General features: G+C 46.3%; 1 protein-coding gene across 8 annotated transcripts in view; it reads left to right on the top strand.

The window, feature by feature from the left end:
* LOC110507646 (neurobeachin-like) overlaps nt 1–26,900 on the top strand; it is a 307,618-nt gene that overhangs the window by 231,708 nt on the left and 49,010 nt on the right. For 4 of the 8 annotated variants that reach the window (XM_036965228.1, XM_036965226.1, XM_036965227.1 and 1 more), the window contains 6 exons: nt 140–184; nt 3,451–3,568; nt 3,803–3,905; nt 5,946–6,061; nt 10,364–10,476; nt 23,908–24,048. In XM_036965228.1, coding sequence (XP_036821123.1) covers nt 140–184; nt 3,451–3,568; nt 3,803–3,905; nt 5,946–6,061; nt 10,364–10,476; nt 23,908–24,048 — 636 coding nt within the window. The remainder of the gene's footprint in view (nt 1–139; nt 185–3,450; nt 3,569–3,802; nt 3,906–5,945; nt 6,062–10,363; nt 10,477–23,907; nt 24,049–26,900) is intronic. The other 4 variants (XM_036965232.1, XM_036965230.1, XM_036965231.1 and 1 more) reach the window with 1 other exon arrangement.

The raw sequence follows: 26,900 nt of genomic DNA, 5'->3' as shown, positions 1-26,900 counted from the left end.
GCTTTGTTGTTCTGACATAATGTTTTGATGTGGGCTGTTTGAAGCGGAGGCTTTTTAGCCTGTGTGTTGTTGCTGGTGAGGCCTTTGGCCTGCTCTGTATTTAGACCTGTGGCCTGGCCTGCCTGCTCTCTGTTCCCAGTCACAGCAACAGACAAGAGGAACCAGGAAGGGGTATTACATCCAGGTAGACACACCCTCTCCTATAGTTTTCAATGTAAAGTTGATCAGGCCATGCATTATAATAGTATTCTCTTGTCATTTTTCAATTGTTTCTGTATATTCTCATCTTTCTTCATCCATCTGTACCTTTCTCTACCTCTCCTTCTCTCCACCTTTCCCTCTCCCCATCTCTCCTTTTCTCCATCTCCCCCCACTCTCCACCTCTCCCTCTCTCCATCTTTCCTCTCCTCTTCCTCCTCCTCAGCAGCTCCATACTACAGGCGTTCTCTGAGCAGACAGTCTGTCTCTATGACAACTGTTAGAGTCTGGGGTTGCTGATTTGTCAACCTGGGGCAGCACAGGGAGGAGAAACAAAGATGCCACCACCCCTCCCTCCACCACCTCTCCCTCCCTCCCTCCCTCACTCCCTCCACTTCTCACTCCCTCGCTCCCTCCACCTGCCACCTTCCTCCCTTCACTCCACTCCTCTCCATCTAATCCACTTCTAATTGAGCTCCAGAGACTTTGATGTGGCAGGTAGGTCGAGCCACAGCTATTCCAGGGAGAAATTAAGGCACCGCTGCCTCTCTCCTCACCTCTTCTCCCCTCTCCTCCCCTCCCCCCTTCCCATCCTCTCCTCCTCTGCTCCTGCTTGTCACTGTTTTAAATGAGCATTAGCATTGGACCTAACCTCCCCAGCCCAACATCTCACTCTGCCTCCCTCCCTCGTTCCCCCCTTGACTGTCAGTCAGGCTCGAGCTACATCTCCTCTCTGTGTGTTGTGTTTCGGCTGTTCTCTCTCGCACACCTCCCTGGCTGGTTCTCTTGTCTCTGTCTGTGTCCAGCTACACTGATAAGATGGGAATGTGTGTGATTGTAACCTGGGGAGACTAGGCCGCCCCAAGGGCTCAGACAGTGTTGGACGAGGAAGGAGGGAGGAAGGGGGAGGAGGGAGGGAGGTGTGTTAGGGGGATCATTCTCACCTGTCACGAAGGCCTCTCTTGATCTCCCTCGGTAGACCTGCTGTCCTAGAGGTGCTGCACACTAATGATCCCCCTCTCCTCATCCCCCTCTCCTCTCCTCTCTTTTGCTCACCCCCATACTTTCCTCTTTCCTCTCCTCTCCTCTCTCACCCTCTTCATTCTTCTTCCCTCACCTCTCCTCTTCCTCCCTCTCCTTTCCTCTTCTCTCTCCTCTCCTCTCTAACCCTCTCCTTCCCTCTTTCCTCTCCTCTCTAACCCTCTCCTTTATTCTTCCCACTCCTCTCCTCTGCTCTCTCATCCTCTCCTTTCCTCTTCCCTCTCCTATCCTCTCTCACACTCTCCTTTCCTCTTCCCGCACCTCTCCTCTCCTCTTCCTCCCTCCCCTTTCCTCTTCTCTCTCCTCTCCTCTCCTCTCCTCTCCTCTCCTCTCCTCTCCTCTCTCACCCTCTCATTCCCTCTTCCCTCTCCTCTCCTCTCTAACCCTCTCCTTTCCTCTCCTCTCCTCTCCTCTCTCACCCTCTCATTCCCTCTTCCCTCTCCTCTCTCACCCTCTCCTTCCCTCCCCTCTCCTCTCCTCTCTAACCCTCTCCTTTATTCTTCCCTCTCCTCTCCTCTCCTCTCCTCTCCTCTCCTCTCCTCTCCTCTCCTCTCCTCTCCTCTCTCACCCTCTCATTCCCTCTTCCCTCTCCTCTCCTCTCTAACCCTCTCCTTTCCTCTCCTCTCCTCTCCTCTCTCACCCTCTCATTCCCTCTTCCCTCTCCTCTCTCACCCTCTCCTTCCCTCCCCTCTCCTCTCCTCTCTAACCCTCTCCTTTATTCTTCCCTCTCCTCTCCTCTCCTCTGCTCTCTCATCCTCTCCTTTCCTCTTCCCTATCCTCTCCTCTTTCATCCTCTCCTTTCTTCTTCCTTCTCTCATCCTCTCCTTTCTTCTTCCCTCTCTCATCCTGTCCTTTCTCCTCTCCTCTCCTCTCCTCTCCTCTCCTCTCCTCTCCTCTCCTCTTCCTCCCTCTCCTTTCCTCTTCCCTCTCCTCTCCTCTTCCCTCTCCTCTCTAACCCTCTCCTTTCTTCTTCCCTCTCCTCTCCTCTCCTCTGCTCTCTCATCCTCTCCTTTCCTCTTCCCTCTCTCATCCTCTCCTTTCTTCTTCCCTCTCTCATCCTGTCCTGTCTCCTCTCCTCTCCCCTCTCTCATCCTCTCCTCTCCTCTCCTCTCCTCTCCTCTCCTCTCTTCTCCTCTTCCTCTTCTCTCTCCTCTCCTCTCTAACCCTCTCCTTTCCTCTTCTCTCTCCTCTCTAACCCTCTCCTTTCTTCTTCCCTCTCCTCTCCTCCCCTCTGCTCTCTCATCCTCTCCTTTCTTCTTCCCTCTCTCATCCTCTCCTTTCTTCTTCCCTCTCTCATCCTGTCCTGTCTCCTCTCCTCTCCCCTCTCTCATCCTGTCCTTTCTCCTCTCCTCTCCTCTCCTCTCCTCTCCTCTCCTCTCCTCTCCTCTCCTCTCCTCTCCTCTCCTCTCTTCTTCCCTCTCTCATCCTCTCCTTTTTTCTTCCCTCTCCTCTCCTCTTCCTCCCTCTCCTTTCCTCTTCTCTCTCACCCTCTCCTTTATTCTTCCCTCTCCTTCCCTCTTTCCTCTCCTCTCTAACCCTCTCTTTTATTCTTCCCTCTCCTCTCCTCTGCTGTCTCATCCTCTCCTTTCCTCTTCCCTCTCCTCTCCTCTCTCACACTCTCATTTCCTCCCGCACCTCTCCTCTCCTCTTCCTTCCTCTCCTCTCCCCTGCTCTCGCATCCTCTCCTTTCCTCTTTCCGCTCCTCTCCTCTTCCCTCTCCTCTCTCAACCTCTCTCACCCTCTCCTCTCCTCACCTTTCCTCTCCTCTCCTCTCCTCTCCTCCTCTCCTCTCCTCTCCTCTCCTCTCCTCTCCTCTCCTCTCCTCTCCTCTCCTTTCTTCTTCCCTCTCATCTCTCATCCTCTCTTCTTCCCTCATCTCTCATCCTCTCTTCTTCCCTCTTCTCTCATCTCTAATCCTCTCCTTTCCTCTTCCCTATCCTCTCTCACCCTCTCTTCTCCTTGTGTTGGTGTTTCTGTTTTTTTTTTACACCCTGGTTGTGGGTTGCAGACCATCTGAAATACGTGTTAAAGACACAGAGGTGAATCTGGAGTGGGAAATAGAATATTTAGAGACAATATAAGTTTACAACCTTGCTGCAACATAGCACCTCTTCTGTGTTTGTCACAATGTAAAACCTTTGTGTGGTCTCTTTCCCCTCCTGTTCCTCCCCCCCCCCCCCCCCCCCCCCTCTTTTCCTCTCCTCTCTGCAGGTTCTGGCATACTCAGAGGGTCTGCATGGTAAATGGATGTTCAGTGAGATCAGAGCAGTCTTCTCCAGGCGATACCTGCTCCAGAACACTGGCCTGGAGGTCTTCATGGCCAACAGGAGTAAGCATCACACACACTCACTACGTCCCAAATGGCACTCTATTCCCTATATTGTGCACTACTTTGGAGCAGAGCCCGTAGTGCACTACATAGAGAATAGGGTGTCATTTTGGACACAGCCACACTCTTCTCTCATATGTGTCCTGTTTGCATTCTGATGATGATATGTAATAAACTGCTTCTCTTAACCACTTTAACATAGAATGAATACAGTTTTGTTATCTCTCCTCCCAGCGTCAGTGATGTTTAACTTCCCAGACCAAGCCACAGTGAAGAAGGTGGTCTACAGTCTACCCAGGGTCGGAGTAGGAACCAGCTATGGCCTACCACAAGCCAGGTAAACCATACACCTACATTCACACGCATACACACACACACACCTACATTCACACGCAAACACACACACACACACACACACACACACACACACACACACACACACACACACACACACACACACACACACACACACACACCTACATTCGCACGCAAACACACACACACCTACATTCGCACGCAAACACACACACAGACCTACATTCACACGCAAACACACACACACCTACATTCACACGCAAACACACACACACACACACCTACATTCACACGCAAACACACACACACACACTTATATTCACACGCAAACGCACACACACACACCTATATTCACACACAAACACACACACACACACACTTACATTCACACGCAAACACACACCTACATTCACACGCATACACACACACACACCTACATTCACACGCAAACACACACACACCTACATTCACACGCAAACACACACACACCTACATTCACACGCAAACACACACACACACACACACCTACATTCACACGCAAACACACACACACACCTACATTCACACGCAAACACACACACACACACACACACACACACACCTACATTCACACGCAAACACACACACACACACTTATATTCACACGCAAACGCACACACACACACCTACATTCACACGCAAATACACACACACACACACACACACCTACATTCACACGCAAACACACACACACACACTTATATTCACACGCAAACGCACACACACACACCTATATTCACACGCAAACACACACACACACACACTTACATTCACACGCAAACACACACCTACATTCACACGCATACACACACACACACCTACATTCACACGCAAACACACACACACCTACATTCACACGCAAACACACACACACACACACCTACATTCACACGCAAACACACACACACAAAACACACACACACATTTACATCTTTTAGTTCATGAAACATTTTGTTTGGTCTTTGCAATTCCTCATCTATCTTACTAGCTCCAGAGTAGTATTGTGTAATGCAATGTGTCCAATTTATTTTCAGGGTGTGTATTGTTAGTCTCCCCACATAACCCCTTTGTGTGGTGGAGTGTGGAGCCGGCCCTGGCCGCAGCTGACCCTGCCTGCAGCAGAGACATTCTAAATCCCATTGCTCCTGTCATTGGAGTGAGTGGTCATTGACCCTGGCTGAACTGATCTAATTCTCTAAGTGAAGTCTATAGCACAGAACTGCAACCTGCCTGCATTTCTGACCACTGACCACACAGTAAAATACACAGAAGGAGACGGACGACAGTCCCTTCACCTTACCTACACTCTGTCATTAATTACCACAAAACACACATCTATTGTTAGCTATCAGTTAGCTAGAGTTAGCTATTGACTGGCTAGTGTTAGCTATCTGCTGTTAGCTAGTGTTATCTGTCAGCTAGTGTTAGCAATCTGCTAGTGTTAGCAATCTGCTAGTGTTAGCTATTGGCTAGTGTTAGCTAGTATTGTTAGCTATTCTAGTGTTAGTTATCAGTCAGTTAACTAGTGTTAGCTATTGTTTGGTATAGTGTTAGCAATTGGTGTTAGCTATTGATTGGCTAGTAGTTTTAGCTATTGTTTGCCAGACTATGGTCTGGCCTATAACTTGACATTAAGACTGTGAGAGGTTTTTCAGAAACAGCCTCCATCCAACTCTTGACTCTCACCATGTGTTGAGTTGAAGTCACATCAAGGCCTGCAGGACTCTGACACTTTGGTCATGGCAGTAGAATGCTCCAGTTTCACATGCGGATTAAGTTGTCACACTGTGCCAGTGTGTGGTGCTCTGAGCTCTGACTGAATGATTGCCTTTCTGGGAGTGTTGGTCTTTAGCTGGTCAATGTCTGTCTGGTTGTACACTTTGGTTTCTTGAGTACACTTTCAAACCCCTTGCATAAACCTCATTGGTTTGAATGAGCCCTGTTCAAAAGTAGTGCACTACATAGGGAAAAGGGTGGCATTTTGAATACAACCTAAGGTTTTTCTTCCTCTGTTGTTGTGCAGGCGTATCTCCATGGCGACGCCCCGGCAGCTCTTCAAGTCGTCCAACATGACCCAGCGCTGGCAGAGGAGGGAGATCTCCAACTTCGAGTACCTCATGTTCCTCAACACCGTCGCAGGTCAGCATCCATTCTCCTCCCTTTTTCCTCCTCTCTCCTTTCTCAGTCTCCTCCTCTCTCCTCTTTTCCCTCCTCTCCCTTTATCCCTCTCTCCTATGCCCTCTCCCCCTCATCTTGGAGGGATCCATGTTGTTGTGTTGAGCAGATGAATGTAGTGTATGTTGTTGTTGACTGTTAAAACACGCCATTCAGGGCCTACAGGTAATTTGTCTTTGTTTAAGGAGTAGGATGCTCTGTTCAGTGTTCAGTTCACTCGTAAGCAGTAATACTGTTCGTACTGTAGGTAGTCTACACTTCACTGTTCATGTGGAGGAATAGGACTTTTATTTGAAGAAAGAAAATAAGGAAAATGGAAGCAAGATCACACATCCTCCAGGATAATTAGGGGTTGTGTGTGTGTGTGTGTGCACACGTCTTTGTCGCCTCTCTGATCTGAACTGTGACTAACTGGAAAACGAGAGCGCCTGGCGCACCACTCCTCTCTGTGGGGTGTCACATCCCTCGCTCCCTCGCTCGCTGCAGAGTCATGCATATTTATATTTATCTGTGGCGTGAGTTCGATACATTATTGTCATCTAATTAGATGTACGGCAGACAGAAAAACATGGTGGAAATTCATTAAAAATGTGTGGTAATGACCTGAGCTGCCAAAAGTGTCAGGGAGGTGGGGTGGAAGACAGGAGGGGGATGGAGGGAAGAGAAGAAGGAGAAGAGGGGTGGTGGAGGAGAGGAAGATAGGTGTTAACGTGCAGCCAGTGCTCTTCTAATTAAACACTATTCTACTGGTATTAACATTCTGACACTTCAGAGTGTGTGTATCATCCTGACACTTCAGAACAAGCTGGAACTCTACCCACAATGCACCACACCACCACCCTTGTCTCCCCCCTGCACCCTCACACCCACCTCACCCCCTCACCTCTGTTTTTCCCTACACCACCACCCTAGAATAGCACTGACACATCTACCCACACCACACCACACTGCCATCCCTATCTACCTCCTACACTCTTACACCCTCACTCCTGTCTCATCCATACACCCTCACATACAGGAACCCCCTCTCCCTCTTACACCCTCACCGAAGAACAGGAACAGGCTACAGCAGAGTTAAATCTACTCACACCGTTATCTCCCCAAGCGAATGCCTAGGCTTAAGCTCAGTGTGCTAATGCAGTCTTGTGACGTGCAGGACACTTGGGTACGAACCCAGTTTGTTACAGCAGCTCTGGGAATGAACGGTGTGCATCACCACGGGGCATGTGTGTGATTTTAGATCTGTAACATCCATAACACCTTGCTCTTACCCTAACCCACTACCATATTGTGTCATCATTTTCAGCATTTACATTTTGGTCATTTAGCAGAATCTCAGAGTGACTTACAATCGCCTTAACCACTCTAACCCCAACCCAGCATCATAATGTACCATTCACAACACCCAGATCTAACCCTAATGATTGTCTATACATCACAGCAGCAGCAGAACCACCCTTCCATTAAACTACATTAAACACTCAGCAGCCATCTTATTTGCTGTGGGAACTTCTGTGTACTAATCTAGAACATTATCATTTGCATTTTTAACATCCCTATTTGGGTATGACGTGTTTCTGTCAGAGGAAGTAAGGGTAGCCCCCAGGAACACACAGAGCCGAGAGGTTGGGGACAGAGCAGAGCAATGCAGAGTAGAGCAGGGAAGCTAGAAGATTGGGAGTTTGAGAGGTTATAGGAGGCTGTTACGTTGGGGACAGAGCAGAACATTGCAGAGTAGAGCAGAGAGGCTAGTCTGAGAGGTTGGGAGGCTAGGAGGTTGGGAGGGGTTTGGGAGGCTAGGGGGTTGGGAGGTCGGGAGGCTAGGGGGTTGGGAGGATGAGAGGCGAGGGGCTGTGAGGATGGGAGGCTAGGGGGCTGGGAGGATGGGAGGCTGGTAGATTTAGGCTTGGATGTGTTTCAGGAAGCAGAGTGCTGCTGTGTGACTGATGGCTCTGTAAAGATGAAATAGCTGTAGCATTATCTTTGTTGCAGCCTCAGGTCAAGCCTCATCTTTCACTGAGGTACAGTGTGTGTGTGTGTGTGTGTGTGTGTGTGTGTGTGTGTGTGTGTGTGTGTGTGTGTGTGTGTACATGTTTTGTGTGTGACACCATAGTGTTGTTAGAAGAAAAATGTATTGCTGTTTAAACTCTAAACCGTCAGCTTGGAGTGCAGCATGGAAACTTCTCTGTCTACAAACCAAACAAAACTCACTTCAAACCAAACACCTATCATACTGCTGCACATCATCTCACACTAAACTAAAGAAAAGGGTTTTGAATGTCTATCTTGCAGTACCTTGGATTCAATTGAAATTTGTGATTTAATGCATCATTTGATTAAAATAGGTTTAGTTTATTAAAACGATTGTGTCAGTGCTGATAGTGGTCTCCTGTCCTGTTTGACTGGCTGTTGTGGGTTTGCTGCTAGTTTGTAATACTGCTTTATAATAAGTTGTTGATATCACACCATCACACCCATAGCTCTGTTCTCTGATTGGACCGGCTCACAATAGTGCATTCTGATTGGACCAGCTAATAGTGGTGTCTTCTGATTGGACCAGCTCATAACAGTGCTTACTGATTGGACAGCACATAGCAGTGTCTTCTGATTGGACCAGCCGTAACAGTGTCTTCTGATTGGACCAGTCCATAGCAGTGTAAATTAGATAGGACTTGTGGCGACATGGAATGTTGAGGAACTCCTCATGGTTCTCTTGGCTGAGTTAGGGTTCCATCTGAAATCCCACTGAAGGGGAAAACTAAGCTCTCACATCTGCATGTGGGCACTGCCATGGCTGAAGTATCCATGGTAACCACCACAGGATGTCCAATCAGGAGGCTAGCCTGGTGGTGTTCTATGAGGCGTGCTCAACGACAACACGGTGACTAGGAGAACAGTTCTATATCTCTAATTACATACACCACAGACTACATATAGACACTACACACACTACACACACTACATACAGTATACACACTACACACACACACTTCATATATACCACGTCAGGAGACCCCTTCGCTCCTAACCATGGGCTTATACTCCCTCTCCGGCCTCTAGGTCATCAGGCTGCTGATTATCCTGCACGCTTGTCACCATCATCTCGCGCACCTGCGCCTCATGACACTCACCTGGACTCCATGACCTCCTTGATTATCTTCCCTATATCTGTCACTCCCCTTGGTTCTTTCCTCAGGTGTTATTGACTTTGTTTCATGTCGATGCGTTGTTTGTGTTTCATGTTCACTGTTTTGTTTATTTATTAAAACACTCACTCCCTGAACTTGCTTCCCGACTCTCAACGCAGACGTTACATTGAGTCATTTGCGGGGTCGTGGAGGGGAGATGCTGCACATGTCAAGAAAGTTTTAGTTTTGTTCAATCAGTAGCACACATCATCTCAATTTCTCATGTGTTTGTGTGTGTCTTTGTGGTTTTTGTGGTGTGTATATTTTTTGACACCTGCCAGGTTAAAAATTAGCCTAAGACAATCTTTGTACCCTGGTGGTGTACAGCTTTCATGGAAATATGAACAAAGGGAATGTTTCACTTTTTCTAATGTTGGGGTCACTCTAGGAAAAGTAATCAAATTTCAAGTTGAAAAAATATAATTGTGTCTTTTTATTGTTTCAGCTTTAGGCCTATATATCACGGTCGCCATGCATATGAACTATCAGGTTATAGGGCAAACAACACTATTATCACAACACAGGTTGTAATATGGCTTTTTCTCCCCTGGCTTGGCTTCCCCAGTGAATTTACCCATGCACTGCTACTGCCCTGAGTACAGATCACAAAGATCTCCCCCACCACACAAGCCCGAGGGGGTGCAAGACCGGACAGGAAGATAACCTCAGTGACTCAACCCACTCAAGTCGAGTATAGCGAGAAAAAAAAGCCTGGAACGACGTGATGCACCCCTCTTAGGGAGGGCATGGGAGAGCACTAGCAAGCCAGTGACTCAGCCTCTGTAATAGGGTCAGAGGCACACACACACACTAAGGCCTCCACACAGAGAGCAGACTGAGGACTATATTAGCGGCTGTGTCGTCCTCCCAGACAGGACGTTACTCTGTCAGAAACAGGAAGCTGACCTGAGAAGAGTCTGATGGAATGTTGCATACTGGGTCACCAAAGTAACCTAAGCCTTGTGTGTACCCCACAGTTCTCCCCTGTATCCCGCAGATCTCATCCCTCACACATCCTCCCCTGCCCCACCTTATCCCCTTATCTAACAGACTTCTGTCTCTGTCTGTCTGTCTGTAGGGAGGACCTACAATGATCTGAACCAGTACGCCGTGTTTCCCTGGGTTCTCACCAACTACGAGTCCGAGGAGCTGGACCTCACCCTGCCGGGCAACTTCAGAGATCTCTCCAAGGTACTGTCATTTTGGGTGGGGGGGGGGGGGGGGGGGGATAAGCACAGGAGTGGTGAGGGTCTCAGTCAGCAAGGGAATTTGCAGACATCATAATGCATACATCATGTGCTCAGTCTGAACCCAGCGCTGGAATGTAGAAAAGGAGCTGCCAGTTTAACATCACCGCTGGTCCTAACACTGGAATACCACATATTCACTATAGAAATCACTACATTTGACCAGTCACAATAGGGCTCTGGTCAAAAGTGGTGCATTAAATAGGGAAAAGGGTGCCATTTGGAACGCAAACATAACATCCTAACAGATCCCAAACTTGGAATAGCAGCTTAACTGTCTCTGCTCTGTTTGGTACTGTAGGCACAAACTGAATGTTCAAGTGTCTATGCTCTGTTTGGCATGGTACTGTCCTCGACCATCAACAGTAGGAGAGTTTTTAGTGTCTGTATGATGAGGGCTTCTGGCCCTGTTTAACTTCCTAGCAGCTCTCTCTCTCTCTTTATCTCTTTCTCTCTCTCTACAACTCAGACTCACTGACCTGAAAACAATCTCATTCCTGTCTGAGCTTTCCTTCTCTCTCACTCTATCGCTCCCTCCTTACCCCGTTCCCTTTCGCCCTCAAAGTGCCGACTCCCTGACTCTCTCTGAGCTTCATTTTCACAAACGTTTTTTTATTTTTTATTTTCGCCTCAGATCCCAGACAAATGTTTGCTAGGGAGGGAGGGAAGCAGAGGGACAAGTAGGGAGGCAGGGAGGAAAGAAGGGGAAAGCAGGGGGGAAGGAGGGGAAAGCAGGGGGGAAGGAGGGAGGCAGGGAGGAAAGCAGGGAGGCAGGGAGGAAAGCAGGGAGGAAAGCAGGGAGGCAGGGAGGAAAGCAGGGAGGCAGGGAGGAAAGAAGGGGAAAGCAGGGAGGCAGGGAGGAAAGCAGGGAGGAAAGCAGGGAGGCAGGGAATAAAGCAGGGAGGCAGGGAGGAAAGAAGGGGAAAGCAGGGGGAAGGAGGGGAAAGCAGGGAGGCAGGGAGGAAAGCAGGGAGGCAGGGAGGAAAGAAGGGGAAAGCAGGGAGGCAGGGAGGAAAGCAGGGAGGCAGGGAGGAAAGCAGGGAGGCAGGGAGGAAAGCATGGAGGCAGGGAGGAAAGCATGGAGGCCGGGAGGAAAGCAGGGAGACAGGGAGGAAAGCAGGGAGGCAGGGAAGAAAGCAGGGAGGAAAGAAGGGGAAAGCGGGGGGAAGGAGGGGAAAGCGGGGGGAGGAGGGGAAAGCAGGAAGGGGGGAAGGAAGGTATAGGAATGAGAGAGATTCACGATGAAAACAAGAAATAACCACAACTTAAGCACCCTGGTAGGTATGTGTACTGATAATGTCAGTGAATACACTTCCCTCCTAACAGTAGTCTGTAAGGGTAGTCTTCTCTGCACTTGGTTTATACCAGTTTCACCCAGCCAGTCTAGAAAGTCACTGTGTGAAAATTTCTACTCAGCCCTGTTGGAATTGAAAAAGACAACATTTGGTTTGAGTTGTTCAGGTAGGTAGTATAGTGGGTGATCCAGTATAATTCAGTGTTCACTCTGGCAGCAGGTCTACACACACACACACACACACACGCACACGCACACGCACACACACACACACACACACACACACACACACGCAGCTTTCCTGTGTCTTCCTGCTGTCGTTTCTGCTCTTGTCACCCTGTGGCGGCTTCAGTCTGTACACAGCCAGGTGGGCCGTGTGTGTGTGTGTGTCTGAGAGAGCCCGAGCCCTCTGGCCCGGGGAGACAGTTATGTATTGTAATGTATTCCAGTGACATCCTCCCATGCTGTTTACAGGCTGAGCTGCCTTCATTACCATGAGTTCACAGGCCTCTGTCTCCTGACAGTTGTCCTTGAAACCCCAGGGCTCACACACTCACACGTACACACACACACACACGTACACACACACACATACTCACACATGTACACACACACACCTCCAACCCCAGGGCTTCTACCTCCAGAGGTACCCGCTAGTAAAGGACTGAACTAGAATGAAGGGGATTGATTTCTCTAATATATAAACAGATTAGATAAAGAGCAGGGGGGGAGTGAGGAAATAGGGAGGAACTCTGAGAGATACAGTAAGTCTTTTGAACAGAGTCATGTAAAACTACCTTACTCTGAAACACAAACATCTTCCTATATAGTGCTCTACTTTTGACCAGGCCCAATAGGGCGCTGGTCGAAACTAGTGCACTATGCTGGGAATACAGTTCCATTTGGGAAGCAGCCATCCAGTGATATTTTGGGTGCCAGTACCAGCAGCCTATGTCCTATAGCTCCTGGATGATACACCACTTAATCCTCTCACACACCTACACACACCTGCACATGCCTGCAATTTACCTGTTGATCAGTCAGCAAGTCATCCGTGTTAAATCCAACTGAACAGAGTGTTCTCTGCCTCAGGGCCGTAGTGGAGCATTCCTACTGTCAGATCACAGGCCTGTGGAGCACACACACACACACAACCATACACACACACCCGCTATGTCAGCGGTACAGTTGTGTGGTGGAGCGGTTCATTAGGCTTTAATGATTATTTCCTGCTGACTGACAGGTGGCTGATGGGAAAGGGAAGCTCATCTCCTCATACCTGTTAGTTGATGGAGTGGAAACGCTGATAATCCTATATGAAGGCATACTGAGCGTGCTCTTTCTTAACAATCTAGAGCTTTATCACGGATGTTGTTCTACCTTCTTTTGTGTGTCTCTGAAAGGAAGACACTGACTCTGTAAAAACTTCTCTCAGGGAGGAACAGCCAAAGCTGTGAAGTGACAGCAGACATATGTACCTGATCTACTTTACCTCATAGCTACTGTTATGAAACGGAGAGGTAGTGGGAGCTTGTCCGTGGTGGTCTTCGGATCTGCAACCTTATGAACAACCAGAACTCTTCACGTTTTCGATGGCTCCAAGACATCTAGCGCCCTTGGAAAAGTTGCTATATTTACATTTCACATTTTAGTCATTTAGCAGACGCTCTTATCTAGAGCAAACTCTGGCGTTCGCAAGTGCCTTGCTCTACCAAATGAGCCACACAGGACCATAATGTGCACATATATGTGCTTATGAACGCAGGGCAGCTACGCTATTATACTGTGTTTACTATTGTGAAGTTACATTAATTTGCCTTCTCTGCTTAGTTGTTGTAGCAAATCCTATTCATGTTTTTAAAAGAGTTAACAAAAGTTGTTGCTGAAAAGTTTATTGTGTATGTCGTAGCGAATGTTAGGAATGTAGCTAGCTACATAGACAACTCTGGAGATTTAGTTGTGCTAGTCGTGCATCACTGTATCAATGTTTTAAAGATTGCAACTGAACTTCGGAAATCCTATACCATGAGAGAAACCACCCAAATGAAGAACTCCGAAGCACTAGATTGTAGCTGTTCAAGGTGCTTCTTCTGACAATCCCCAGAGAGAAAACAAGTGTGACTCCTCCTGACAGTTCCGCTGCACTGTACCGTGATGTCATTTCCATTTAAATATAAAATGCAGTATGAGTGTCTCCTCGGGAGTTAGCCTAGATATTACCACACGAACTGCAGAACTTTCTCTTTCTCTGTGTTCCACAAACTCGCATGCACACACATGCACATATACACACACCAACACACACCAACACACACACACACACACACACACGCGCTCCTCTTGGATCCTCCACTTTGGGGTCTCTACTCTCTGCAGTCAGAGAATGATCCTAATTACATGTGATGAGTGGTTTATCTACTGTAGCATGTGACAACCCTATAATCCAACAGCGAGGTTTGATCATGTCTTGTTTTGTGGTGAAGGTAGATATCACTAGGTCAGGTGTTATTTATGGGAGTGAACTCAGAAGGAGCTAAATGCAGAGCTGTCTTAAGCACTTGATTTTATTGTCTCCTTATCATGTCCTGTATTTACATAACCACCTGGGAATAAGGAGCTGGTGATTACTGTGTGTTAGAGGAAAGGTAGAGAATTTTTTGTTGTTGTCAGTTCTCTACCCCACTAACCAGCCACGGAAGGGGGTCCATATGGCACCCTATTACCTATATAGTGCACAACTTCTGACGAGGACCCTATATCCCTATCTCCCACACAGTATCTATTTTAGCACTTTAGCTTGCTAAAGTTAGCAACATGGTTCCATCAATTAACCTTAAGTAACTTAGTTGCTACTAGAATCAACACACTTAACATGCCTGGTTGCTTTAAAGTGTGTTTATGTCAAGAAATCAATGAAATACAACGTTGTAGCAAAGTTAGCTAGCTGCCACACATCAACAACAGAGAAGGTCGGAGTATAACCAGAGATGTATGTTGTTTTGTTTGAGTGAACTAGCCAAACATTTTTGTTATCCAAATGGCACCCTATGGACCATGGTCAAAAGTAGTATACTATATAGGGAATAGGGTGCCAGGTTGATGGTGCTGCATGCATGTGAAAGGCTTAGAGCTTTAGAAGGGCCTTATGGTCACTTAAGACCCAACACTATATACCATGTTAACAGCTTTTTAATGTCTTACTAATGAGCTAGTTTAGCAGGCTAAAGCCCCCATATATTTTTATAGGCTAAGAGCTGTCTGTGAGGGTGACAGAGGAAGCCGGTAAGATGTAATAGACAAGACACACTATAACCAACATAAGCCATGCACAGTAAATCACCTTCTGTGTGTTGACGAACGGTGGCAATTCAACATGTAGACAAGTCTGGAAATGAAAAGAAAACGACGGCCGATGTTCTGTGGCGATATGACGTCCACCTGCTGCTTTTAACCGTTTGTCTGCGCAGTTTTTTCCGCGCTGCTGGGTTTAATGGAAATATTCATATTGACAGTCTCTTTGTATTTGGGGTTCTTAGCTAGCTATCAGACCGCGTTAACTGTGAGACCAAGTTAGCTATGAGACCAAGTTAGCGATGAGATAATAATAGCTGTGAGACCACGTTAGCTGTGAGACCACGTTAGCTGTGAGACCATATTAGATTTGAGACCATGTTAGCTATCAGACCATGTTAGCTGTGAGGCCATGTTAGTTATGAGACCGTGTTAGCTGTGAGACTACGTTAGCTATGAGACCATGTTAGCTGTGAGACTATGTTAGCTGTGGGACCATGTTAGCTGTGGGACCATGTTAGCTGTTGAAACCCAGTCCGTCCTATTAGCTGTCTGTGCCGTCCAGCTGCAGCTATGATTGGGCTAAGCTGACTGAGACCAGCCTGGTTCCTCCTGGACGTTTAACAACCTGTCTGACTTCCTGTAGCCAACAGCCCAATCACAGCCGGCCCCAGACGCCACAGCCTATTATCACCCTGTAAATCTCAGCAGATCTCAATAAACTTCTCTTCCATTCTCCCTCATCATGCTAACATTGATGTCGACGGTCATTATGTTGGAGAGGAAAGAAAGGAACGCAAGGAGGAAACCAGACCAGTTGCTTTGGAGGGAGAGAGTTGAGCGCAAGTCAAACATTCCTACAAATGCCATGTGTTCTGTGCTGTGGGAACATAATGAAGATGACGAGACAGTCTACGCTGCATCTCATTTGGAACACTATTCACTATATATCCAGGGTCCTCAGGTCAAAAGTAGTGCATTATATAGTGAATAAAATTCCATTTGCAGATTTTTGTGTTGTAACACTTATATAACTCCAGCCATGGGAATTCTGGAGTAACGGCAAGTTACTAATGATTTGATATTAAAGTAATTTTATTATTTGTCATTGGTCTCGCAACTAGCTGCAGCTTGTCTGAATCAAATTAAATGAAATAAAATTGCATTAGTCGCATGCGCCAAATACAACAGGTGTAGGTAGACCTTACAGTGAAATGTTTACTTACGAGCCCTTAACCAACAATACAGTTTAAAAAAAATATGAGTAAGAATACGGAAAAAAAAGTTATTAAAGAGCAGCAGTAAAATAACAATAGCGAGATTATCTACACGGGGGTACCGGTACAGAGTCAATGTGTGGGGGCAGTTCAGGTAATATGTACATGTAGGCAGAGTTATTAAAGTGACTATGCATCAACGATATCAACAGAGAGTAGCAGCAGTGTAAAAGGGGGGAGGCACTGCAAATAGTCTGGGTAGCACATCATGGCTACAGACATGAGTACTACAGGTCAGTAGTCATTTAGGCAGGTTACCTGTTAAATGGATGGCGAGGGAGAGCTTTGTATGCGTCTCTGTGTGTGGAGTGAAGGTGGTCCCATGTTTTGTTTCCCTCTGGTTGCACATTAAACATGCTGATAGAAATTTTGTAAGACGGATTTAAATTTCCCTGCATTAAAGTTCCCGGCTACATGGAGCGCGGCCTCAGGGTGAGCGTTTTCCTGTGTGCTTATGGCGGAATACAGCTCATTCAGTGCGGTTTTAGTGCAAGCATCAGTCTGTGGTGGTATATAGACAGATACAACAAGTACAGATGAAAACTCTCTTGGCACAGTTGAAGTCGGAAGTTTACATACACTTATGTTGAAGTCATTAAACTCGTTTCTCAACCACTCCACAAGTTTCTTGTTAACAAACTGTTTTAGCAAGTCGGTTAGAACATCTACTTTGTGCATGACACAAGTCATTTTTCCAACAATTGTTTACAGACAGATTATGTCACTTATCATTCACTGTATCACAATTCCAGTGGGTCAGAAGTTTACATACTGTTGACTGTGCCTTTAAACAGCTTGGAAAACTCCATAAATGATGGCATGGCTTTAGAAGCTTCTGATAGGCAAATTTACATAATTTGTCATTTGGAGGCGTACCTGTAGATGTATTTCAAGGTCTACCTTCAAACTCAGTGCCTCTTTGCTTGACATCATGCGAAAATGAAAAGAAATCAGCCAAGACCATCATTGGGAGCAATTTCCAAACGCCTGAAGGTTTTTTATTTTTATTTTTTTATTTCACCTTTATTTAACCAGGTAGGCTAGTTGAGAACAAGTTCTCATTTGCAACTGCGACCTGGCCAAGATAAGGCATAGCAGTGTGAACAGACAACACAGAGTTACACATGGAGTAAACAATTAACAAGTCAATAACACAGTAGAAAAAAAGGGGAGTCTATATATACATTGTGTGCAAAAGGCATGAGGTAGGCAAATAATTACAATTATGCAGATTAACACTGGAGTGATAAATTATCAGATGGTTATGTACAGGTAGAGATATTGGTGTGCAAAAGAGCAGAAAAATAAAAATAAATAAATAAAAACAGTATGGGGATGAGGTAGGTGAAAATGGGTGGGCTATTTACCAATAGACTATGTACAGCTGCAGCGATCGGTTAGCTGCTCAGATAGCAGATGTTTGAAGTTGGTGAGGGAGATAAAAGTCTCCAACTTCAGCGATTTTTGCAATTCGTTCCAGTCACAGGCAGCAGAGAACTGGAACGAAAGGCGGCCAAATGAGGTGTTGGCTTTAGGGATGATCAGTGAGATACACCTGCTGGAGCGCGTGCTACGGATGGGTGTTGCCATCGTAACCAGTGAACTGAGATAAGGCGGAGCTTTACCTAGCATGGACTTGTAGATGACCTGGAGCCAGTGGGTCTGGCGACGAATATGTAGCGAGGGCCAGCCGACTAGAGCATACAAGTCGCAGTGGTGGGTGGTATAAGGTGCTTTAGTGACAAAACGGATGGCACTGTGATAAACTGCATCCAGTTTGCTGAGTAGAGTGTTGGAAGCAATTTTGTAGATGACGTCGCCGAAGTCGAGGATCGGTAGGATAGTCAGTTTTACTAGGGTAAGTTTGGCGGCGTGAGTGAAGGAGGCTTTGTTGCGGAATAGAAAGCCGACTCTTGATTTGATTTTCGATTGGAGATGTTTGATATGGGTCTGGAAGGAGAGTTTAGAGTCTAGCCAGACACCTAGGTACTTATAGATGTCCACATATTCAAGGTCGGAACCATCCAGGGTGGTGATGCTGGTCAGGCGTGCGGGTGCAGGCAGCGAACGGTTGAAAAGCATGCATTTGGTTTTACTAGCGTTTAAGAGCAGTTGGAGGCCACGGAAGGAGTGCTGTATGGCATTGAAGCTCGTTTGGAGGTTAGATAGCACAGTGTCCAAGGACGGGCCGGAAGTATATAGAATGGTGTCGTCTGCGTAGAGGTGGATCAGGGAATCGCCCGCAGCATGAGAAACATCATTGATATATACAGAGAAAAGAGTCGGCCCGAGAATTGAACCCTGTGGCACCCCCATAGAGACTGCCAGAGGACCGGACAGCATGCCCTCCGATTTGACACACTGAACTCTGTCTGCAAAGTAATTGGTGAACCAGGCAAGGCAGTCATCCGAAAAACCGAGGCTACTGAGTCTGCCGATAAGAATACGGTGATTGACAGAGTCGAAAGCCTTGGCAAGGTCTATGAAGACGGCTGCACAGTACTGTCTTTTATCGATGGCGGTTATGATATCGTTTAGTACCTTGAGCGTGGCTGAGGTACACCCGTGACCGGCTCGGAAACCAGATTGCACAGCGGAGAAGGTACGGTGGGATTCAAGATGGTCAGTGACCTGTTTGTTGACTTGGCTTTCGAAGACCTTAGATAGGCAGGGCAGGATGGATATAGGTCTGTAACAGTTTGGGTCCAGGGTGTCGCCCCCTTTGAAGAGGGGGATGACTGCGGCAGCTTTCCAATCCTTGGGGATCTCAGACGATATGAAAGAGAGGTTGAACAGGCTGGTAATAGGGGTTGCGACAATGGCGGCGGATAGTTTCAGGAATAGAGGGTCCAGATTGTCCAGACCAGCTGATTTGTACGGGTCCAGGTTTTGCAGCTCTTTCAGGACATCTGCTATCTGGATTTGGGTAAAGGAGAACCTGGAGAGGCTTGGGCGAGTAGCTGCGGGGGGGGGGGAGCTGTTGTCCGAGGTTGGAGTAGCCAGGCGGAAGGCATGGCCAGCCGTTGAGAAATGCTTGTTGAAGTTTTCGATAATCATGGATTTATCGGTGGTGACCATGTTACCTAGTCTCAGTGCAGTGGGCAGCTGGGAGGAGGTGCTCTTGTTCTCCATGGACTTCACAGTGTCCCAGAACTTTTTGGAGTTGGAGCTACAGGATGCAAACTTCTGCCTGAAGAAGTTGGCTTTAGCTTTCCTGACTGACTGTGTGTATTGGTTCCTGACTTCCCTGAACAGTTGCATATCGCGGGGACTATTCGATGTTAGCGCAGTCCGCCACAGGATGTTTTTGTGCTGGTCGAGGGCAGTCAGGTCTGGAGTGAACCAGGGGCTATATCTGTTCTTAGTTCTGCATTTTTTGAACGGAGCATGCTTATCTAAAATGGTGAGGAAGTTACTTTTAAAGAAAGACCAGGCATCCTCAACTGACGGGATGAGGTCAATGTCCTTCCAGGATACCCGGGCCAGGTCGATTAGAAAGGCCTGCTCACAGAAGTGTTTTAGGGAGCGTTTGACAGTGATGAGGGGTGGTCGTTTGACTGCGGCTCCGTAGCGGATACAGGCAATGAGGCAGTGATCGCTGAGATCCTGGTTGTAGACAGCGGAGGTGTATTTGGAGGGCCAGTTGGTCAGGATGACGTCAATGAGGGTGCCCTTGTTTACAGAGTTAGGGTTGTACCTGGTGGGTTCCTTGATGATTTGAGTGAGATTGAGGGCATCTAGCTTAGATTGTAGGACTGCCGGGGTGTTAAGCATATCCCAGTTTAGGTCACCTAACAGAACAAACTCTGAAGCTAGATGGGGGGCGATCAATTCACAAATGGTGTCCAGGGCACAGCTGGGAGCTGAGGGGGGTCGGTAGCAGGCGGCAACAGTGAGAGACTTATTTCTGGAGAGAGTAATTTTCAAAATTAGTAGTTCGAACTGTTTGGGTATGGACCTGGAGAGTATGACATTACTTTGCAGGCTATCTCTGCAGTAGACTGCAACTCCTCCCCCTTTGGCAGTTCTATCTTGACGGAAGATGTTATAGTTGGGTATGGAAATCTCAGAATTTTTGGTGGCCTTCCTGAGCCAGGATTCAGACACGGCAAGGACATCAGGGTTAGCAGAGTGTGCTAGAGCAGTGAGTAAGACACACTTAGGGAGGAGGCTTCTGATGTTGACATGCATGAAACCAAGGCTTTTTCGATCACAGAAGTCAACAAATGAGGGTGCCTGGGGACATGCAGGGCCTGGGTTTACCTCCACATCACCCGCGGAACAGAGAAGGAGTAGTATGAGGGTGCGGCTGAAGGCTATCAAAACTGGTCGCCTAGGGCGTTGGGGACAGAGAATAAGAGGAGCAGGTTTCTGGGCATGGTAGAATATATTCAGGGCATAATGCGCAGACAGGGGTATGGTGGGGTGCGGGTACAGCGGAGGTAAGCCCAGGCACTGGGTGATGATGAGAGAGGTTGTATCTCTGGACATGCTGGTTGTAATGGGTGAGGTCACCGCATGTGTGGGGGGTGGGACAAAGGAGGTATCAGGGGTATAAAGAGTGGAACTAGGGGCTCCATTGTAAACTAAAACAATGATAACTAACCTGCACAACAGTATACAAGGCATATTGACATTTGAGAGAGACGGAAGGCATACAGTAATCACAGGTGTTGAATTGGGAGAGCTAGCTAAAACAGTAGGTGAGACAACAACAGCTAATCAGCTAGCACAACAACAGCAGGTAGAATGGCGATTGATTAGGCAGAGAGGGTCGGATTAACTACACACAGAGCCTAAATGCGGCTGGGGCCGACAGATAAAACATAAACAAGCAGAATGGATTACCGTGAATTAATGGACAGTCCAGCATGCATCAGCTATGTAGCCAAGTGATCAGTGGTACCACGTTCATCTGTACAAACAATAGTACGCAAGTATTAACACCGTGGGACCACACAGCTGTCATACCACTCAGGAAGGAGATGCATTCTGTCTCCTAGAGATGAACGTACTTTGGTACGAAAAGTACAAATCAATCCCAGAACAAAAGCAAAGGACCTTGTGAAGACGCTGGAGGAAACGGGTACAAAAGTATCTATATCCACAGTAAAACGAGTCCTATATCGACATAACCTGAAAGGCCACTCAGCAAGGAAGAAGCCACTGCTATAAAAAAGCCAGACTACGGTTTGCAACTGCACATGGGGACAAAGATTGTACTTTTTGGAGAAATGTTCTCTGGTCTGATGAAACAAAAATAGAACTGTTTGGCCATAATGACCATTGTTATGTTTGGAGGAAAATAGATGGCATCATGAGTAGGGAAAAATATGTGGATATGTTGAAGCAACATCTCAAGACATCAGTCAGGAAGTAAAAGCTTGGTCGCAAATGAGTCTTCCAAATGGACAATGACCCCAAGTAAAAGTCCAAAGTTGTGGCAAAATGGCTTAAGGGCAACAAAGTCAAGGTATTGGGGTGGCCATCACAAAGCCCTGACCTCAATCATATAGAATATTTGTGGGGCAGAACTGAAAAGGCGTGTGCGAGCAAGGAGGCCTACAAACCTGACTCAGTTACACCAGCTCTGTCAGGAGGAATGGGCCAAAATTCACCCAACTTACTGTGGGAAGCTTGTGGAAGGCTACCCGAAACGTTTGACCCAAGTTAAACTTATTTTTTATTTATTTTTTTTACCCCTTTTTCTCCCCAATTTCGTGGTATCCAATCTTGTCTCATCGCTACAACTCCCGTACGGGCTCGGGAGAGACGAAGGTTGAAAGCGCCCTTAACCACTTCGCCACCCGGGAGGCCCAAGTTAAACAACTTAAAGGCAATGCTACCAATTACTAATTGAGTAAATGCAAACTTCTGACCCACTGGGAAGGTGATTAAAGAAATAAAAGCTGAAATAAATCATTCTCACTACTATTATTCTGACATTTTACATTCTTAAAATAAAGTGGTGATCCTAACTGACTTAAGACAGGGAACTTTTACTAGGATTAAATGTCAGGAATTGTGAAACTGAGTTTAAATGTATTTTAGCTAAGGTGTATGTAAACTTCTGAGTTCAACTGTAGATACTGTGGACTACAGCTTATCATGAGATACTCTACCTCAGGTGAGCAAAACCTTGAGACTTCCTTAGATATTGTGCACCAGCTGTTATTTATAAACATGCATAGTAAGCCGCTGTTCTGTCCTAACGATACAGTGTATAACCAGCCAGCTGGATGTTGATAATGTCGTCGTTCAGCCACAACTCCGTGAAGCATAAGATATTACAGTTTTGAATGACCCATTGGTAGTTTAATTTTCCATGTAGATCATTGATTTTATTTTGCTAGCAGAATGGAAGGAAGTTGTGGTTTATTCAGTCGCCTACGAATCCTCAGAAGGCAGCCCGGCCTCTGGCCCCTTTTTCCCCACTTTCTCTTCACGCAAATGACGGGGATATGGGCCTGTTTCCGGGAAAACAGTATATCATTCACGGACTCATTAAAGGAAAAAAAAGGATTCTGCCAGTCCGTGGTGAGTAACCGCAGTTCTGATGTCCAGAAGTTATTTTCGGGTCATAAGAGATGGTAGCAGCAACATTATGTACAAAATAAGTTACAAAATAAGTTACAAACAATGCAAAGAAAAAAAACCACAATTGGTTAAGAATACGTAAAATGTCAGCCTTGTTCTCCTGCGCCATCAAGGCTTTGTTGGGGTGGAGTTCCCATGATTCCTGTGGTCAATCCAAGATATGGCTGCCTCATGCATAAAACACACACACACACACACCCACTGTATCTTTAGCACTGAGTGTATTAATATTGACTGCCAATGTATCTCCAAGGCCTGCCTGTGGGCCAGGGTGATTGAAAAGACAGAGAAAGCAATTTAACCTCCACTAAATCAATTTTAATAGACTAATTAGATTGCCTTTAAAAACACATGAGAAAGCAAAGGCTTGGGACCCAGAGTGAGTCTCAGTGTCATATTATTGGCGTAGGGCCCATCCCAAATGGCATCCTATTACCTAGAGAGTGTACTACTTTTGCCCAGCGCCCTATGGGCCCTGGTCAAAAGTTGTACTCTATATTGGGAATGGGTTGCTATTTGGGACACAGTGTCGGCAAAGTACAGAGAGACTGGGATCCAGAATGTAATATTGACTTGGCCTCTGTTCCAGAGTTATGGTGGAAGAATGAAACACTCTATCAAAGGCCAACAGTTGGGTTGTAAAGTCATGTATTTCTTGATTTATCCATTGACCAACTAATTACTGTAATATCAATAGCAGATCTTACTAAACTCCTGGAGGGCTGTGGCGTTTTTTTTTACCCATGACAACATGGCAGGACACATTCAAATGCCTCATTTGGCCCAGGGGGCCGTTTGTTTGACCACCCTGCTCTAGGAGTTGCCTGTCTACGAAATCTTAAACATCAGTTATATACTGAACATCATATGCTCTATCTACTGTATGTAACTTATTGTCTTCTTGTTTCTCCCTCAGCCAATTGGAGCATTGAACCCGAAGCGTGCAGTGTTCTATGCAGAGCGCTACGAGACATGGGAAGAGGACCAGACCACCCCATATCACTACAACACCCACTACTCCACCGCTAACTCCACCCTGCTCTGGCTGCTCAGGATAGTACGTACTCTATACCCCATCCACCCAATAGCCTATTCCTTGTACCCTATACCTGCAAAAGTGGGTTGTTGATTTTTTTTTAAAGTCCATTATCATTTCTACGTTCTTTCTATCTGATTTTAGTCGTTTGAGTGTAGACGTACAGTACCAGTCAAAAGTTTAGAAACACCTACTCATTCAAGGGTTTTTCTTTATTTTTACTATTTCTTGTAGAATAATATTGAAGACATCAAAACTATGAAATAACACATACCAAAAAATTGTTAAACAAATCAAAATATATTTTATATTTGAGATTCTTCAAAGTAGCCACCCTTTGCCTTGATAACAGCTTTGCACACTCTTGGCATTCTCTCAACCAGCTTCATGAGGTAGTCACCTGGAATGCATTTAAATTAACAGGTGTGCCTTGTTAAAAGTTAATTTGTGGAATTTCTTTCTTCTTAATGCGTTTGAGCCAATCGGTTGTGTTGTGACAAGGTAGGGGTGGTATACAGAAGATAGACCAAATCCATATTATGGCAAGAACAGCTCAAATAAGGAAAGAGAAATGACAGTCCATCATTATCTTAAGGCATGAAGGTCAGTCAAGAACTTTGAAAGTTTCTTCAAGTGCAGCCACAGAAACCATCAAGCGCTACGATGAAACTGGCTATCATGAGGACCGCCCAGGAAAGGAAGACCCAGAGTTACCTTTGCTGCCAAGGAAAAGCTCATTAGAGTTACTAACCTCAGAAATTGCAGCCCAAATAAATACTTGACAGAGTTCAAGTAACAGATACATCTCAACATCAACTGTTCAGAGGAGACTGCGTGAATCAGGCCTTCATGGTCGAATTGCTGCAAAGAAACCACTACTAAAGGACACCAATAAGAAGAAGAGACTTGCTTGGGCTAAGAAACACAAGCAATGGACATTAGACCGGTGGAAATCTGTCCTTTGGTCTGATGAGTCCGAATTTGAGATTTTTGGTTAGAATTCAAGGTACTCTTAACCAGCATGGCTACCACAGCATTCTACAGTGATACGCCATCCCATCTAGTTTGCGCTTAGTGGGACTATAATTTGTTTTTCAACAGGACAATGACCCAACACACCTCCAGGCTGTGTAAGGGCTATTTGACCAGGAAGGAGAGTGATGGAGTGCTGCATCAGATGACCTGGCCTCCACAATCACCCGACCTCAACCCAATTGAGATAGTTTGGGGTGAGTTGGACCGTAGAGTGAAGGAAAAGCAGCCAACAAGTGCTCAGTAAAGCTGTCATCAAGGCAAAGGGTGGCCACTTTGAAGAATCTCAAATCTCAAATATATTTATATTTGTTTAACACTTTGTTGGATATGGTTATTGGTTATTGGTTATTTCATAGTTTTGATGTCTTCACTATTGTTCTATAATGAAGAAAATAGTAAAAATAAAGAAAAACCCTTGAATGAGTAGGGTGTCCAGACGTTTGACTGGTACTGTAAGTCGTTTTTTATCCAAAATAATATGTTCAAAATGGTAGCTAGTATGTTAGTTAGATAGTAAGTCACACAATCTACACAGTTGAAAGGACATTGACGCTATATAGTGTTTAGTAAATACCAGTGGAATCCAAATGGTGAGATAAAGGGTTAGCCCTCTTGGGGTTTGGCCATATTTGATATGTTAGGCAGTTCGTTAATTGGAGAAAGCTTGATGGGGAGTTAGTAGCACCCTCCCCCTGTTCTCCCTTTGCCTGCCACTCTCCTCCTCCTCTCCCCCTCGTTAGCAGAGGGTCTGTTGAATTAGAAGAGTTCCTCTGACAGCACTTACACCGCTCCTCACTCCCCACACTCCTCCTCTCCTCCGTCTCTCCTCCTCTCCACCCTACATCCCTCCATCAGAACACTGTCTCCATCTCAGACTTGGAACACCACATACGGCATCAGCCAATTACCGCCGTCGCTCCCGGCGACCAGAAAGCACTGTAATTAATACTCCCTAAGGCATTGTGGGTAATGTACAGTAGGGGAGGACAGACAGACAGACAGACAGACAGACAGGCAGAGACAGACAGACAGACAGACAGACAGACAGACAGACAGACAGACAGACAGACAGACAGACAGACAGACAGACAGACAGACAGACAGACAGACAGACAGACAGACAGACAGACAGACAGACAGACAGACAGACAGACAGACAGACAGACAGACAGACAGACAGACAGACAGACAGACAGAGACACTTGTCTGGCACAAGAACCTCACATACACAGACACAGAAACACACCATAGATGTGGTAAAGAGGTCAATGGAACTCGACCCAAACAATAGAAATGCCATGGAAAGGTATTGGGGAAAGATTGCGAATCTCCTCTTTGCCCTCCAGCAAAATTACACTACATTTAGGCTATTGATTATATGTGTATTGTGTACTTCTAAATGTTATGCAGTGAAAACAGCTAAATATATCAAAATCATACTTTAGTAATCACATTGTGGGCCTGTTACAATACATCAATCATAATGGATTTGAACAATATCCACTTCGTTAGATCAGATTTATTGAATGTGCATCAGTCCGGCGTCCTTCTTCTAATTCTGGGCTCCCGAGTGCGGTCTAAGGCACTGCATCTCAGTGCTTGAGGTGTCACTACAGACCCTGGTTTGAGTCCAGGCTGAATCAAAACCGTCCGTGATTGGGAGTCCCATAGGGTGGCACACAATTGACCCAATGTCGTCTGGGTTTGGCTGGAGTAGGCCGTCATTGTAAATAATAATTTGTTCTTAACTGACTTGCCTAGTTAAGTAAAGGTTAAATAAATACAATTTAAATTCTATCCCCCACAGTCTGCGTTCCATTGACCTCTTTACCACATCT

Source organism: Oncorhynchus mykiss, chromosome 27 (genome assembly GCF_013265735.2).
Source record: "Oncorhynchus mykiss isolate Arlee chromosome 27, USDA_OmykA_1.1, whole genome shotgun sequence".
Taxonomy (NCBI): Eukaryota; Metazoa; Chordata; class Actinopteri; order Salmoniformes; family Salmonidae; genus Oncorhynchus; species Oncorhynchus mykiss.
Note: the sequence above shows the minus strand (reverse complement) of the source record. Positions and strands in the feature narration are given on the sequence as shown.